The sequence below is a fragment of the Molothrus ater genome, chromosome 5 (genome assembly GCF_012460135.2).
Source record: "Molothrus ater isolate BHLD 08-10-18 breed brown headed cowbird chromosome 5, BPBGC_Mater_1.1, whole genome shotgun sequence".
In the NCBI taxonomy this organism is placed as follows: Eukaryota; Metazoa; Chordata; class Aves; order Passeriformes; family Icteridae; genus Molothrus; species Molothrus ater.
Genome location: NC_050482.2, coordinates 30138438 through 30153831, shown reverse-complemented (window position 1 = coordinate 30153831; position 15394 = coordinate 30138438). Strand labels below are relative to the sequence as shown.

Below are 15394 nucleotides of genomic sequence, written 5' to 3'. Positions count from 1 at the left end.
TGGAGTTGATCCCGAAGGCTTGAAGTGGGACTCAGCATGGCATCAGAGACAGGAACATCTCCAAAGCTGGCAAGGCTCCCACTCAGAACTGCAGAGGAGCCTTGGCCTCCAGCTGACTGGGCATGGAGTGTTGGCTAAGCCGGGATCAGATCAGGAAAAATGACACAGAATAATCTCTTACATTTGCTGTGGATGTGGCAATGATTCCCAGATGTCCCTTCCCCTGGAATTCCCCTGTCAGTTCATACCAAATTTCGTGAGACATGCAAGGTCAGGTTTTGAAGGTCTAGGATGTCTGGTCCACAGAAAGACCACAGAAATGTGGTTATGGTGTCAGAAACCACAGCAGTGCAGCCTGAAATGGCTGTTCTTCAACTGTGAAGAACCAAGAGGAATGTCAGTCTTCAGTCAGGAACACCCAAGTTCCAGGGAGCATATAGTGTTTTAGGAACCACATGTCAGTTTTTCCAAAACAAATTTTCTCATGGTTTTTTTTGCAAAACATCTCCCTGTAGATTATTTTGTAACTGTTTATTGGCTGAACCAAAACAGGTGACCAAGATGTGTCCCCCTGTAATTATGATAAAATTTCCATATTTTAAATAAACTCGGGGGAGTTTAAACTCACAATTTTTTTATGTTGCATGTGCAAAGGCTAGGACCTGCTGCAAACAGGTTCTGTTGACTTAGTTGCTTCAAAAGTCTGAGCAGATTCTTGAATAGAACAGTTTTCTTTGAATGCCACCTGTGTGCTGGGATTTGTGACAAACCTGACAGTAAGCAGCTGCTGACACACATACACATATGGCCAGTATACACACAGTCTGCATGTTAGTTTCACAGCCTGGGATAGGATTTAGAGACTACCTAGGCAGTCACCAAATCAACATACAATTCCATACTGTGAAAAAAGTTTTAGGAAAAAAAAAGGCAATCAATTTCCAGATGACATCACCAGACCACAATGACACCAAGTATCTCTATCAGCCAAAGCAAGTCACAGGTGTGAATTTCTAAATTCTTGAGAGATGAAGTTGGCATAGTCCTATCAAGAAATCGGAACTGGCCGTGACAAGCTCTCCTCCAGCTGAGGACTAGTCACAGGTGTAAAATGCAGCCTTGCTGCTATAATTTCCAATCTCATCTAAAACATAACCACGATGATTTCACGTTGACAAGATTCACTGTTGGGAGGAAAGCACCACCAACAACCAACAGCCCCTGTTGGGACACAGCCTGGGAGGCGCCTGAGCAGCAGGCACAGAGCCCAGCCTGGGAGCTGCTGCTCTCCCCTGGGACCCCAGCTGGCTGTGGCACATCATGGGCTATGATGGCTCCTGTTGCAATGTGGAAACACAGGGCCCAGATCCTGTGAAAATGAATAACAGGGGGAAGGGTTGCCACTGCATAAAGCACGAGGTCTTTTAACTGGTCTTTTTCCTCTTTGCAACTTAGAAACATCATAATAACTTCTGTTTAAAGACACAGAGTTTAGTTGTGAAAGTCAAGCACTCAGAAGCATAAAAGTAGTAATAGCTTTAACTTTTTTTCACGGCAGCTTTTAGCACATCCTGTCCTCAAGATAAAGAAAGACATGGAAAAGAGCAAACATCAAATCAAGTTTTGATAGAAGAGGATTTGATGGTAATTTGTGTTTGCATAATTTCACTGAGTACTTTTCCTTTAAATGTAGTCTTTTAAGATTAAAAAGTAGTGATAATTGGATTATCAATAATAATTTATCATATTAAAAGCTATATATACAATAGTTATAAAAAACAATTTCTAAAATAAAATCTGCCTGTTAACCAGCATTCTGACTGATAAATTTACTTACATAAGTGTTGTCAATCACATGTGTGTATAACTGTTATTGTATGCATGCACCTTTATCTCTGTCTTTCACACACTACGCATATATAAATTGAATATAGCTGAAAGATTAATAAATATTGGACTGAATGAATCCAGATACACAGAAGCTTATACTTATGGAGCTAACTTCTTATATGTAATCTCCATTGCTTTTAATCACAAGGACATTGTTCAGCTGGCCTTTCCATGGATATATATCAATAAAATAATAAAGAATTGATTCATGAAGGCTGAATACTTAAGAGATCAAGATTTAGATCTACACAAATAGATTGTTATGTAGCTCATAATAAATTAAATATTGCTCAATTAAAATTAAGAAGTAAAACATAAAAGATAAGGTAATAGCCAAGTTTCCAACATCCACATTAACTTACATGTGTGGTGTATTTTGTAATCCCTACTGGATAGCTGGTAATGAAAAATCATATATTATTCAACATAACTACCCAGGGAAAAACAGGACTGGAAACCAAAACGATGTAGTGTACTTTGAAGTTAGCATTTCCTTTGAGACAATGTTTGTTTTGGGTTTTTTAAAATATGTAATATTATTTGACAGTTTTACAAATGTTACTATCATACCAATGCACACAAGCTTGCATGCATAGACAAATTAATGGGGCTGAAATTTCAAGACATAGTTTTTTAAAGTATCAGTAGCAGATTATAGCCCTAAATAACCAACAGGCCCATTGGCACCTCTTCTAAAACACAGGACTATTTACTGCACTATTTAATTTTCTAGCCTTGGCATAAACACGTTTTTAAGTACTGATGGAGGCAATCAGTTGTGCACTCTAATGTTTTAATAATACTCTAATGGACAGCAGGTTAATACTGATTAACACCGCTAATAAAAAAATATATATCTATATAGCTGTGAAATACTAATTATACTTAGCACACAATCTGTAGCCTTTAATAACTGTCCAGGAGCTGCACAACCAACTGCTGCCTACCAGGGAACTATCAGCTGCTTTTTTAACAGAAGGAATCTGAAGGAGAGAAGGACCTGGCCACGAATAAAGTTTTTTGTAACACTGAGGTTACACTTCTGTGGGTTATCCTAGAGGCAGCACGGCCACGTCCATGTGGCTGTACCTCTGTGTTTCAGTTTGGAGCAGGTCAGATCAGGTGAGCACCACAGGCTCTTCACTCCAGAGAATGAGACCAGAGGAGCCTGTGGCAACCAAAAGCCCAGAAATGTGTGTAAAGCACACATCACCTCCTCAGCACCAAAGCCTTCTCCACAGCCCCACTGCTGGGGCCTCACTGCCAGCAATGCACACCAGGTGGTGGGTGTGGGATCCTGCTGCAGCTGGGAAGTGCTGCACTGCTGCAGCCACACTGAAGGCGCTGGTCATAAGCAGTGCCATGCCATCAGTGCCAAGAGTGCTTTGCCATGCACTCCCCTTCCCTTACACACCTTATCTTCCTGCTCCCTGAGTGTGTTCCCCTGTGGCCACTTTGGCAAAGGAACATAGAGCTTCCTGCCCTCTGGTAATCTGCCACAAGCCATCACCAGCCAGCAGCACCAGCTCTCCCAGACCCTGGGACACAGCAGCACTTGGAAAAGGGCAAGTGGGACAGGGAGACAAGTTTGCCCCAGCATAGGAGGCTGAGGGAACTGTTTTGGCTTCAAATGCCCACACCATGGAAGGTCTCCTCAGCCCCTTGACTCAGAGTTCATCAGGAGGGAGACTTCTGCATGCCCTCCTCAGGTGTAACCAGGCTGGCTGGTGTCTAAGGGAGCTGCTGTGTGTCACTCAGAGCTGCTCCTGTAGCCATGGCTACACACGATGCCTGCAGTACATTAAAGGAGAACGTGCAGGCGGAAAGCTCCTTTCAGCAGCAGCTGCGCTCCAGGGAGGAAAAATGGTTGCACTTCCAAGAAACCTGCCTCACTTTTCCAGGCTTCTTTAGACATGATATAGTTAAATATTCAGTGGGGATAATGGTGGGATGGGCAGCACAGAGACAAGTGTGAAGAAAAATATGTGAACAGGAATTGCAGCTATTTATTGTTTACTATACCCTGAACAAGCACAGTATTGTAAGCTGGATTTTTTAAATAACAAGAGATTCTGCAGGAATGATTTATCTAACTGGAAAGATGATAGAAGTGCTTTATTTTGCCTGCAAGAGCCTTTGGTGTGACTGTCAATAGTGCCAAATGTAATCATTACGGGAGGGATAAACTACTTGTCTGCAACCTCACATAATATTCAGATATGCTTCAAAATAGCATCTTGCAGCATGCCAGTGAATAAATCAGTACTGGGAAAGAGGAGAGCAGAGCAGAGCCTGTGTAACATTGCCTCTGCTGATAGGCACCTGCAAAAAATCCTCCCACGGGCACAGAGACAGGCTCATGGGGGATCTGCAGGTTGCACTTCAGTTGTGGGTTTTATGAAGGGGAAAATTTCAGAGTGACTAATTAGGAGCACAGTTATTTCTCTCTGTCTGCTTCAGGAAACTTGAAAATAGTTTTCAAGTAAAAAACCAAGTAAATAAAAAGAAAACAATCTCTATTACCAGGGTATCAGGAAACATAATTATTTATAAATGACTTTGAGATCATCTGAAGAAAATGTTACAGAAATACAAAGTTCTTCTTACTATCACAGCCATATAAAAAGATTTTTATTGCTTTAGGTTCTGAGCAACCTATAGAGACAACTCTCTACATTAAGACCAACACAAGCATTTATTTCTGGATTATAGTGATATATATAATATATAAGATAGTACTGGAAGATGTAAGTTTATTTGGATAGTGCATAATAATGTTGGTCTGTCTCCAGAGGACCATAAAACTGCTGTGCCTTTAACATTTTCCTTTATTATTCATATTTTTAAATAACAACAGAGGACTGTTTTCATTCTCTTTTTAGCAATAATGCGAATATTAGCAAGCATTTCATCAGAAGAAGGTTTTTTTTTTTCTTTTCCTCAACACACAAAGGAATTTCAGCTATGTAACAAATTGAAATAAACTGAAACTAAAGAGAAGTAGAAAAAATATGGGGTGTCACTAGAGTCATGCATTTCTGTCAGCAGAAAGCAGCTGGTAACTGGCCAGGCATTGGGATGCCTTGTCCCCTGAGCTAAGTTTGGACCAGACACCCACTTGACTTCCTGTCAGAGCGTCAGGTTGCTGCTGCTGCAGGAGGAATTCCAGTCACTCCTGATTAGAGAGAGACTGAATGGCCTTGCTTTTAAAGAAAATGAAGAAAGTGCTCACTGAGAACCTGCTTTTCAGCAACTCCCATCTTTCATGAGATGCAAGAGGTGGGAAATTCACTCTTTTGAACTTCCCAGAAGCCTTCTTGCAAAAGAAATTGTACGTGAGGGGCAGCAGTAATAGAAAGTTTGAAGAAATTAACCTTCTCCCTGCAGATATTCACTCTCAAATTATTGTTACATGCCAATTCAAATTATCTACCTACAAAGTAGATAAGCTGCAAAATGAAACACTTCAAGGAAAACCCTTGAATTAATGCTTTCTGTGCGGTTTTGTCTTCCTTGTACATGTTGTTTATGATACATTATTAAATTGTAGCATCACGTACCATATTTCTGTGCTCCTTGTAGTAGCTATGGAATACTCCTTATTACCATCTTCATTTAATGTCTAGTGGGTTTTTTTGGTTGTTTCTGTTTGTTTGTTGGTTTTTGTTTGTTTGGGTTTTTTGTTTTTTTGGCTACACCTCATTTAAATAGCTCAAATGCTTAAAATAGGGATTTCCTTCTGACTATGCTTTTGGTATTCTCCTCATAGAATCTCAGTGTTTTGCAAATGTTGTGAAAATTTTAAAAGATCCTCCAGGACAGAAAGCAACAGTATAACTCTCATTTTAATGGTCATAAGGCATCTAAACATCTATACCAAAACCTGTTCACTGTCTCCTAAGTTTGGAGTTACAGCTTTATACAGCAGGACAGTGGCATCCTTCCAGAGAGCTCAGCAATTCTCTCTCTTCAAAGAGCAATACACTCAATTCCAGGTCCACATGTCACTCTCTTGCAAATGCCAAGGATGTTCTCCTTTGGCACTCAGGAAAATGAAAATCTGGCTGCAACTCTACAAGTCTTGCACAAAAATCCTTTAGCAGGGGTTGTCCAATTATCTAGGACTAAACTCAGTTTTTCTAGTGGTAAGAGCCTTTCATTCCTTCGCTGCAATTTCCTGCCACATTTAAAGCTTTATGAAGTACCACAAACAATATCCTCACAGATTTTTGGCTTTTTGGAGATAATTGTCCTATTCATGTGCCAAATGAGGCAGGGATCCTGTGGCAAACTTAGCTTATGATCCTGTAATTAGAGAAAGCACCATAAGAAGAACAGGACTGTTTCTATTAGCCAATAATTTACTTAGTTTTGGCTCCTCAGAAGAACTTGCAGAATCAAATCAAATTTCCAGAATACTTCTGGCTGCAACACATGATCTAAGTTTAGACAAAAGGCACAGTACTTCCCTTCTATTCAACTGTTTCGGGTCAGGCTTCCTCTTCAGTCTCTGTTTCTAGCTACAATTAGCTAGAAACAATATGCAATAATGCATTTAGCAGAGGTTCAGCAGCTGTCAATTATATCTTTCTGTCTCCTCCAACACACTGAAATTATCTAGATCAACTGTTCCAGAAGGAGCACTGCAGAAATGCTGCTAAAACTGAGAAGAAACTACAATTGCTGGTAAACATGAGTAACCAAAAATAAAAATCAATTTTGACCATCAATTTTCAGTAGAAATAAAAATAAATTCTACCAAGACTGTTCAGAGGAGACTGTTCTAACCACAAGGTATACAACATTCCAGCTGTTTTGATGCTATTTCACTTCATAAAAATACATAAAAAATCAATGAACCACAAGGAGACTCTGAGAAGGATTTTTATAACATCAAAGTCTAGGCACTCATTTGGGAAATGGAAGCTCTTGATTGCACCTCATGCTTCAAAAATGTTTAAACAGCTTCAAATGAACATGTTGCTGCAAAACACAGGGTCAGGGGAGGTGAGGATGTCCACCTCCCAGAAGGAAACTCATTTCCAGTTACTTTGGATATTGGTTTCCTATGAGATCTGAAGCAGGGGTTCTTGAGCTAGAGCCAGCAGCCTGTTAGCTGCAGAAAATCTTAGGTGAGCTGGGAACCTGGAACTTTGGACAAAGGGAATGGACACCTCCAAGTCTTTTTTTTTCATGTCAGTTCAGTGTCTGGAGTAAGGAATTTCTTAGTGTCTCCAAGCTTTCTTAGAGCTTTCTTGGGTATGCGTGTTTATATGTAGGGTGTGTTCAGAACTACTTATTCTTGTACACACATAGAGAAATCCTATGCATTTGTGAACAAAACTACATAGAGAGAGAAGGTGTATGTGTATATATCAGTTTACAGTGAGTTTATATGGGTCACTAATAACTGAGTCCAGTGCCTGTGACAACCTGTGCTTTCAGATCTGGGCCAATTACTTCAGGTACCTTTAGGGAAATGGGGATTACAGCATCGCAGATTTAAGCACAAAGATGAACTGTGTGTGATGCAAATGCAAAGGAATGCTAGCCTTCTGGACTGCTGCACACCTACAAGAGAGAATTTTACAGGTATTCACAGTTAAAGTAAACAGGTACCCACCCATTCAGGTGTGTGAAGGTTTTGCTGGTCCGGCACAGTTCCATAAGTGGGAATAATCACCTGGTTCAGTTCCAAGACTAAAATTAAACATAAAAAAATGAAAATATGTTAGCATTTTTTGTGTTATGGATTTTTATGGGTTTATAGTTTTAAAATTATTTTTATTAATGCTTTGTGAAGAAGCCAGTTTATTGCACTTATTTAGTGTTTCAGAAATGGAACAATTGTGTGTCACACTTCAGTTACAATCAGCAGGTGGCAAGAAAATGAAACACCAGGATGACAAGGTAATGCTAGAAGAACATTTTGTCAGTGATGCATCCCTACAGTGATTCAAACAGCATCCCTTTGCTAGTATTTTACTAGTTATTTAGTGTTTCAGAAACTCCATGGACAGTGTAGCAGAAGTTTATTTTTCAATGAATAAGGGCGCCAGCACTGGCTCCAGCTGTGCCAATAACCACAGCTCATACTGGCTGTACCTGTCAGGCAAGAACAAGTAACAGTAGCAAAGAATTCTTCACAAGGCTTGGAATGGGTGCTGTACAGGTGTGATGCTGTAACATTCATTCAGTGACACATAACCTAAAAACACACCTACAACTTCAGTGGGTATTGATGCCTCAGCTACTCCTCACCCATTCCATCAATACCTGTTAAAAACGAACAACCTGGAAACTGAATTGGTTTCCTGAAAATACAACACGAACTAAAAATGACTTTTTCAAATATGCTACTGCATGAAGCCATTATCAAGCACACTGGGAATACTGGCTACCAAATCAAGCCCCAGATAACACACAAATTCATCCTAATAAAGCTACTGGAAATAAGGTACAGAAGCTCTACAATTGCTGCAAGGTATTTGCAAGGTTTTGTATCTTCACAACTATTTTTGTTTCTTAAGGAGAAGTCAGATAACATCCTGAGGCTGAAGATAACATCAAGTAGCTGAAGGGAGCAGGCTGCTTCCTGCCTATGCATGGCAGGCAGATGGATCCCATCTGTTATTTTTAGATCCTTAAATCTGAGACATATCTTAGTTGTCCTGTGCTGAGGAAGGGCCATGGATAATACAGGTACTTAAATGCCAGTGTTGTCTGGAAAGGATAGCCTCAACCTACCAAAAAATACTATAATACTAAAAGAAGATCTCCAAACTCTAAAATAATTAGCCTATAGTACTTTTAGAATAGCTCAACACCCATTAGATACAAAGCCAGGAAAAACACAGCTGATATTCCTGGTTATGTTTTGGCTTAGTTTAGCTTTTTTTTTTTGTTTGGTTTTGGGGTTTTTTGGCTTAAAACCTTAATTGCTAAATGGCCACATTTTCAAGACATTTTAAGAAGCTTTTCTTTTTCACTGATGATGCTCATTTATACCAGCTGAAGATATGTCAAAACTTAGAAAAATAGTACAACAAGATTACAAATCAACAGAACTCTCACATGGCCTCCAAGCAAAAAATTCTTGTTTAAATACCCTTTCATAGAGTTTGGTAGGGACTCAGTTCCAGGTGGTGTTGTCAATTTCCAGATCTCTGCTCTGGTGATAGTAAATGCTCCAGGGAGAAGACAAAAGCAAGTCAATGAATCTTTTCTGAAATATTAGAGCCATAACCCAAAGGTCTGCCCAGTTGAATAATCAAGGTCTGTGAGCTCTCAACAACATTAAAATGTTCAGAAACATTCCCAGAATGAAACAAACAAAAAAAAAGAGATGGAAAATGTGGACTAGTGCAGCATTCAAACGTCACATGGTGAGACAATAACATTCAGACTCAGAAAACACAAGCACCTCTCAGCAGCTACTGAAAAATTGCTGAACATGTGCATCATTATGGTTTAATGGATTCAGTTTAGACTAGGGTGAGAAGGGAAATATATATTCTCAATGTCAGTGTAATGGACATCTCCCTGCATTTCCTTCATTCTTTACTCTCTGTGTGGACACAAAGATATCCAGATACAAAGTATTTCTGAAAACCCACAGGAGAAAGAATGTTTCTGCCCACATGTAATGAATGGGCAGAGGGAAGCAGAAATATAAGCATCTTGTTTTGAAATATAAACAGTTGCTCTGAAACTCTGTGTGCCATTACACAAAACATGCAGGTATGGACACAGACATGAAGACTCCCAGCCACTGAACTGCAGAATCAGGAGTTAAAGTTGCCTTTTTGCTAAGTAACCACTCCCCCATGACCAGTTCTGTCTAGAGAACCCATCAGACAAAACTGAAGCTGGGAACATGGCATTCACAAGAATTCCAACTCTCCCAAATCCTGATGGATCTGGGGCTGGTCAGAAATATCTTTGTGGAATTTGTGAGTGATTACAGTTTGTCTCTGCATCAGGGTCTCTGTCAGAGTACCTTCCTCCTGATAAGCTGAATGTCATGGAAACTTTAGAATTGGGTCTATATTTAACATCTTAACACATTTGTACTTGAAATAATGCCCAAGGGAGTCCCTGGGTCATTGTCCCTAAGGAAGACTTTATGTAAAAGGGGCCTGCCACTCTCACCTCTCATGAGACAATAGCCAAGTACTTCTCTCAAGTTAATTACAGCTTAACGTTCATGTGAATCCAAAATTACAAAGCCTTGACACTACTTGAATGGGTACTTAGATAAGATTTGTTTTGACAGTGGTTTGCAGGGGCAGCTGTGCCAATTTGTGCAGTTTTTATCTGGAAGAGACCATTCTAGTCTCTCAGAAATACAAAAACAGTACTGCAAAACTCAGCTTTGCCAGAAAAAGGTGCACCCACACAAAGTCCTTTTTATTCCCCCAAAATCACTTAATTTATTTCTCCTCTGTCCCCTCCAGCATTATGGTAAAGTCAGTTTTAAGTATGGAAGGAAAAAAAAAAATACAGCATAAAAGTCTGGTACTAGACACTAAGAAAAACTTCCTAACAGCAAGAACAGCAGAAGAGAGTGCCTGGGAAGGCAGGTGAGGTCATGTGAGGTCTTTAACATCAGAGATTATTTAGCAGAGTTGAATTAAATATCCTGGAACAATTTAGGCCGTGTTGAATCTGGCGTCACCTTTATGAGGTTGGCCTAGAGGAGCTTTCAAGGTCTCTCCCCAGACCCAGGTTCCTCTGAGTCTGGTCGTAGTGTTCTCATAGTTATGTCTAAGGGCTGCTGAGACTTTATACTAAAATAATAGTTCTTCTAACTCATATCTTCTTCAGAAATGTTATTACTCCTGTTAATATTTGAGTCACAGTACATCAAGGCTAGATGTTTGTGTTCTATCACCCAGCCAATTAAAGCAAAGGAGGTTCAAGGCAACAAAGAAATCTACTGGCTTTGTGCCAGCATACTCTGATTTTAATTGACAGATACATCAAATTCTGTCTTCAAGCAATCCAACAACATATGCTTTTGTCAGAACACTTAACCTAATTTCTTTCTATCGTAGTCATAGTTCTGAGTGCCTGCTCAATGATACCAGTTGGTCTTTGATCTAGTCCTCTCAAAAGATGCTGTTGTAAAAATTTTAGGTACTGAAAATGTGCAAGCTACTTTACAAGAACGTCTTGGTGGTATTTGAGCTGCCAATGTATCAATGGCATTTCCAGCTGCCTGGAGATTGTTCTTCAATGCAGGACACTGAAGTGAGCTGTCATCACCTCACACCTTCCCTCAAATTTGCCTATGCAGAAGTACTAAGTAGTCCATGTTAATCCCACACTACTTTTTTATAACATAAGTGTATCCCATTATTTTGGCCAGGCCATGGGAGATGAATCCTGCTGTTTATTCTACCAGTGATTTTTAAAATGAATTTTCTCTACAGCTTCGCTTTTTCATAGGTGAGCCAGAATTTCTGACTGGATTGAATAAAGACACAAAAAATTCCTTGATAGCCAACGCAAAATTTCCAGTCTTTTCATTAGTTAATTGATATTGACAGTGGATGGTTTTGTAAGTTCAGTGATTTCTCATTGCATAATTCAAATTTAAAGGCTTTAATGAACATTTCTAGTAGCAATCTCTACCTATTGCTATAGGTGAGAGGCTATGGCCTACTGATAATCATGGAAGATGATCTTCCTTTGTAAAACTATAAAGAAGAATTAAATATAAAGAAATAAATCTTTCCTTGGGGTCTGAATAGCGAAATAATGGAAGCTGTCCAAAGCACATGCAGTAGGGATGAAGGGTTTTTTTTTGCATCTGTAAATTAAAGAGGACTGAGAATGAAAAAAAGCAGCATCCAGAAGTGATAAAAGATGCTGTCCAAAAAAAATTAATGACAAGAAAACCACAAAAATGTTGGATAAACTGATGTTTGAAAAGACTACTTGGCTTGGCTTTGTAACAAGGACATTGTCAAACGTGCCTGAAGATGCCAATCTTTTTGTGACAAAGAAATTCTATGTATTTGTTATCACTGATTTCCTCTTAAATGAAAACAGTCAGAGGCGAAAAAGAGCTGCAGCACTCTTTTGGCTTGTAAATAACCTGCATGAACCCAAATTAGTAGGCACCAAGTTATTCTGAGAAGTCAAGAAGATTTCACAACACTAAACTCATAGTACTTGGTATCTAACAATCCTGTGAGACATTGTTAAGGACAAAGATCTCAGCCCTGGCACTTAACATGGCACCTCATGAGCAACCAAGAATGTAAAGCCAGGAAGTGACTTCTGGAATCCCCAGGCTTTGCTGCTTTGCTGTGGAGATCATATCACCTCTCACTTCCCAGAGAGTTTTGTGAGAGTGCTGACAGTCTCTCATAGAATTTTTAAACAGTCTAAATTCTCTTCCTAGTCTCTCACAGAATTTTTAAACAGTCTAAATTCTCTTCCTACAGAGAGACAAATAAGTTAATAGAACACTGTGCTCTCTGAAGTACAAACCCAATGTGCTCAAGGACATCTGCTCAGCCCCTCAGTGGGACTAACCTACAGCATGGAGTTCCTGTTCCCCAGGGAGGGAAGTTTACAGTGTGGTTACAGAAAATGAGATGTTGCAAAGCCAGACCACAGTGCTGGGGCACAGCAACTGGTCTGCAGTACCTGGCTGAACGCACAGAGCAGCAGGTGGGAATGCAGCAGGGCAGGAATGGGCAGCAGGCGTTTGCTGAAGGAGAACTGAGTAGATGATATATTTCAAACCCCCATTCAAGCTTCCTCAAGTCCTGTCCTCACACAGCCATGCCTGAGGCAACAACATTCACTGCACACAGAAATGTGTGAACACTATGTACACAATTAGACACGCTCAGGTCACTCAGGCCTCAAATAGATTGCAAAGAAAATCAGTATAATAACAAAATACGTCACTGACTGGAAAATATCAGGAAATATTTACATGCAATTTTTATCTGAATTGACGCATTTCCTGATACATTTGACAGCACTGTCACCACATTAGAAAAGGAAAAAAAAAGTGATTAGTAAAGTCTACGTGTTCTAATGAAAATCGAATGAAAAGATCATATCATGTTTGCCACAGCGACACTCAAATAACTGGATGGAGTCAGATTGTTCCCATCTGCTGGGATAAATAAGAAGATCCAAAGACTGTGGTCTTTGCCCAGATGCTGATTTTTCCTGACTAGTGGTTCTCTGGGCTATGATATTTTCTCCATGCACATAGGAGAGCAGACATTATAAAAGTATCACTGGTTTCTACCAAATACTATTGGCTTGCATTTAGTGGCATTCATTCTGCTAAGTGATTAGAATGCGTTTAAATTACTTTCGTTTCATATCTGTAGACCTCATTGAAGAATGATTTGATAATTTCTTAGAAAGGAATTATTCAAAAACAAATTGAAAATCATGCTACTAAACCCCACATTCTTCACTTTCAGAAAAATTACGTATTTAGAGAAATTGAATTATTTTTATATCAAACTATGCTTTATAACTTATCATTTACAGTTAATAAGAGATCTACAAGCTGCCTTCCATGTGAAAGTCTTGTTCACTTAGGGTCACCTGCAGCCTTACAGCATGTGAGAAACATGGTGACAATTAGTAATGTTAAAATGTAGTAATGCCAAAATGGCCTTCCAGCCGTCAATAAATTACATACTTTGTGCACTCATATAGAGCAGATCTGCAGGTATCATCAACCCAAAAACCTAATCTATGCCACATAATAAGGAAAACATTGATTTTCATTTCAGAAGCCTGAGGAAACCTAATAATGAAGCTATAGATGCTGCTGGAGCACAAAGGAAGTGAAATGGCTCTCTTGGAAGATGATTCTTTCTTGTCTGAAAGACTATTCTTTCCATTAAGTTATCTTCTTTTACAGCTGTGCAAACAAAGGATGGGAACATGTGGAATGACTTTAAAAAATAAAAGCTCTTTCATGGCTAACCCTAAACAGGAAAACATTCAGTTGGCTATAGAATAGAAGGCATTGCAAGTCTGAGTTGCTCTAGTTCACCAAAAATAATAAAGTAAATAGCAGGCAAGAAATTTCACTTTGTGGAAATGATTTTGCCGATAGCAATGCCTAAATATTTAAGAGACACTGAATTGAAATGTTTAGGGGGCTCAGTAATTGTAAAACATTTCTTATGTGTTCAGAACTCAAAGAGGGCCAATTGCCCAAAACCTGTGGCAAAAATCCTAAAACATTTCAGTGAGACCTGGACTAGCCCCAACTTCAGTTTCAGAAACAAAACACTGGGCTAATGATGTTTTAGTTACAATTCTGTGTTTTCAGAGTAATCTGCTGAAAAGCCAGTGTTGGCTCCTGTTTCTCACTGCTGCACTGCAGGCCAGAACCAACCTGGCTCCATCCAGTATCCACGACTGACTCCAGCTGACTGGAAATCACTGCAGAAATTCAGCTGCTAATTACAATATTCCACATGGTTTTTCTCAAGCTAAACAGTTTACTCACGTTCAGTTGAAATGGCTGTCAGAAAGAATTATTTTGGCTCTCATCTGTCAATAGGCAATTTAAAGATAAACAGCCTTTGGTTTTAGAATGTATTAGCATGTCTACCTGCTATAATTTTAAACAATATTTGATATGGTTTTCAGTTGTAAACTGATTATATGCATGGCAAACACATGGCTTGCTTTGTCAAAGTATAAAGTAATGGAATACAGTGATTAAGTCAGTAGGCACCAGACTGATTTACTTTTCAGGCATTAATATCAAGTTGGACTATGGGCTTGAATCATTTTCTCTTCTCCGCATATATCTTTTTATAATTGAGTAAGCAACTTAAATATATTAAAATGATGAAACAAACAAGCCTTCTTAAATTTTTCAATTAAGGGCTGCTTTGGTTTAATTATATATGGAATCAGGTAGAAAACTACTGTAATGTTGACTGCCAAATGAGCCTGTTTCATGATTGATTCTGTCACACTCCTACAAACTGAGGCATACTTACATGCATATATATTTCATTTCTTTCATTTTTAACAATATAATTCCTACTGTCAAAAATGTAAGTTCTTAGCTTCTAGAGCTGAGAAAAAGAATGACCTCAGTCACATTAAGAACATAAGGCATAAGGGATCAGCTGGGTCACTGAATTCAGCACCAGCTTACAGACAACTTTGACTTTTAGCTCTGTTAGAAAGTTCTGAGAGAAAAATTTCTTTACTTGGAATAATCTGTTTGAGCCTGAAAAAGGGATCAAGAAGAACTGGCTGCATTTTTTTTCCTGTTGCAGAAAATAAAATCCAGGTTGCAAAGGGTGAGATAGACAAATTTTAAGAACCCAAAGGGTATTAGGACAGATTTGCAGAACATAGTAGGCATTTAAAGTTAAAGATAAATTCTTGCTGATGTATTCCAAAATGCCCAAGATTGAGAGTTTTTAAGCCAAATTGTATCAACCATAGCATATGGCCCTTAATGACCAGAATGAATCAATTAATTTCA

General features: G+C 39.1%; 1 protein-coding gene across 1 annotated transcript in view; it reads right to left on the bottom strand.

Annotated features, from left to right (window-relative positions):
- ANO6 (anoctamin 6) overlaps positions 1-15394 on the bottom strand; it is a 70223-nt gene that overhangs the window by 36096 nt on the left and 18733 nt on the right. The window contains exon 2 of the mRNA XM_036400725.2: positions 7514-7590. Coding sequence (XP_036256618.1) covers positions 7514-7590 — 77 coding nt within the window. The remainder of the gene's footprint in view (positions 1-7513; positions 7591-15394) is intronic.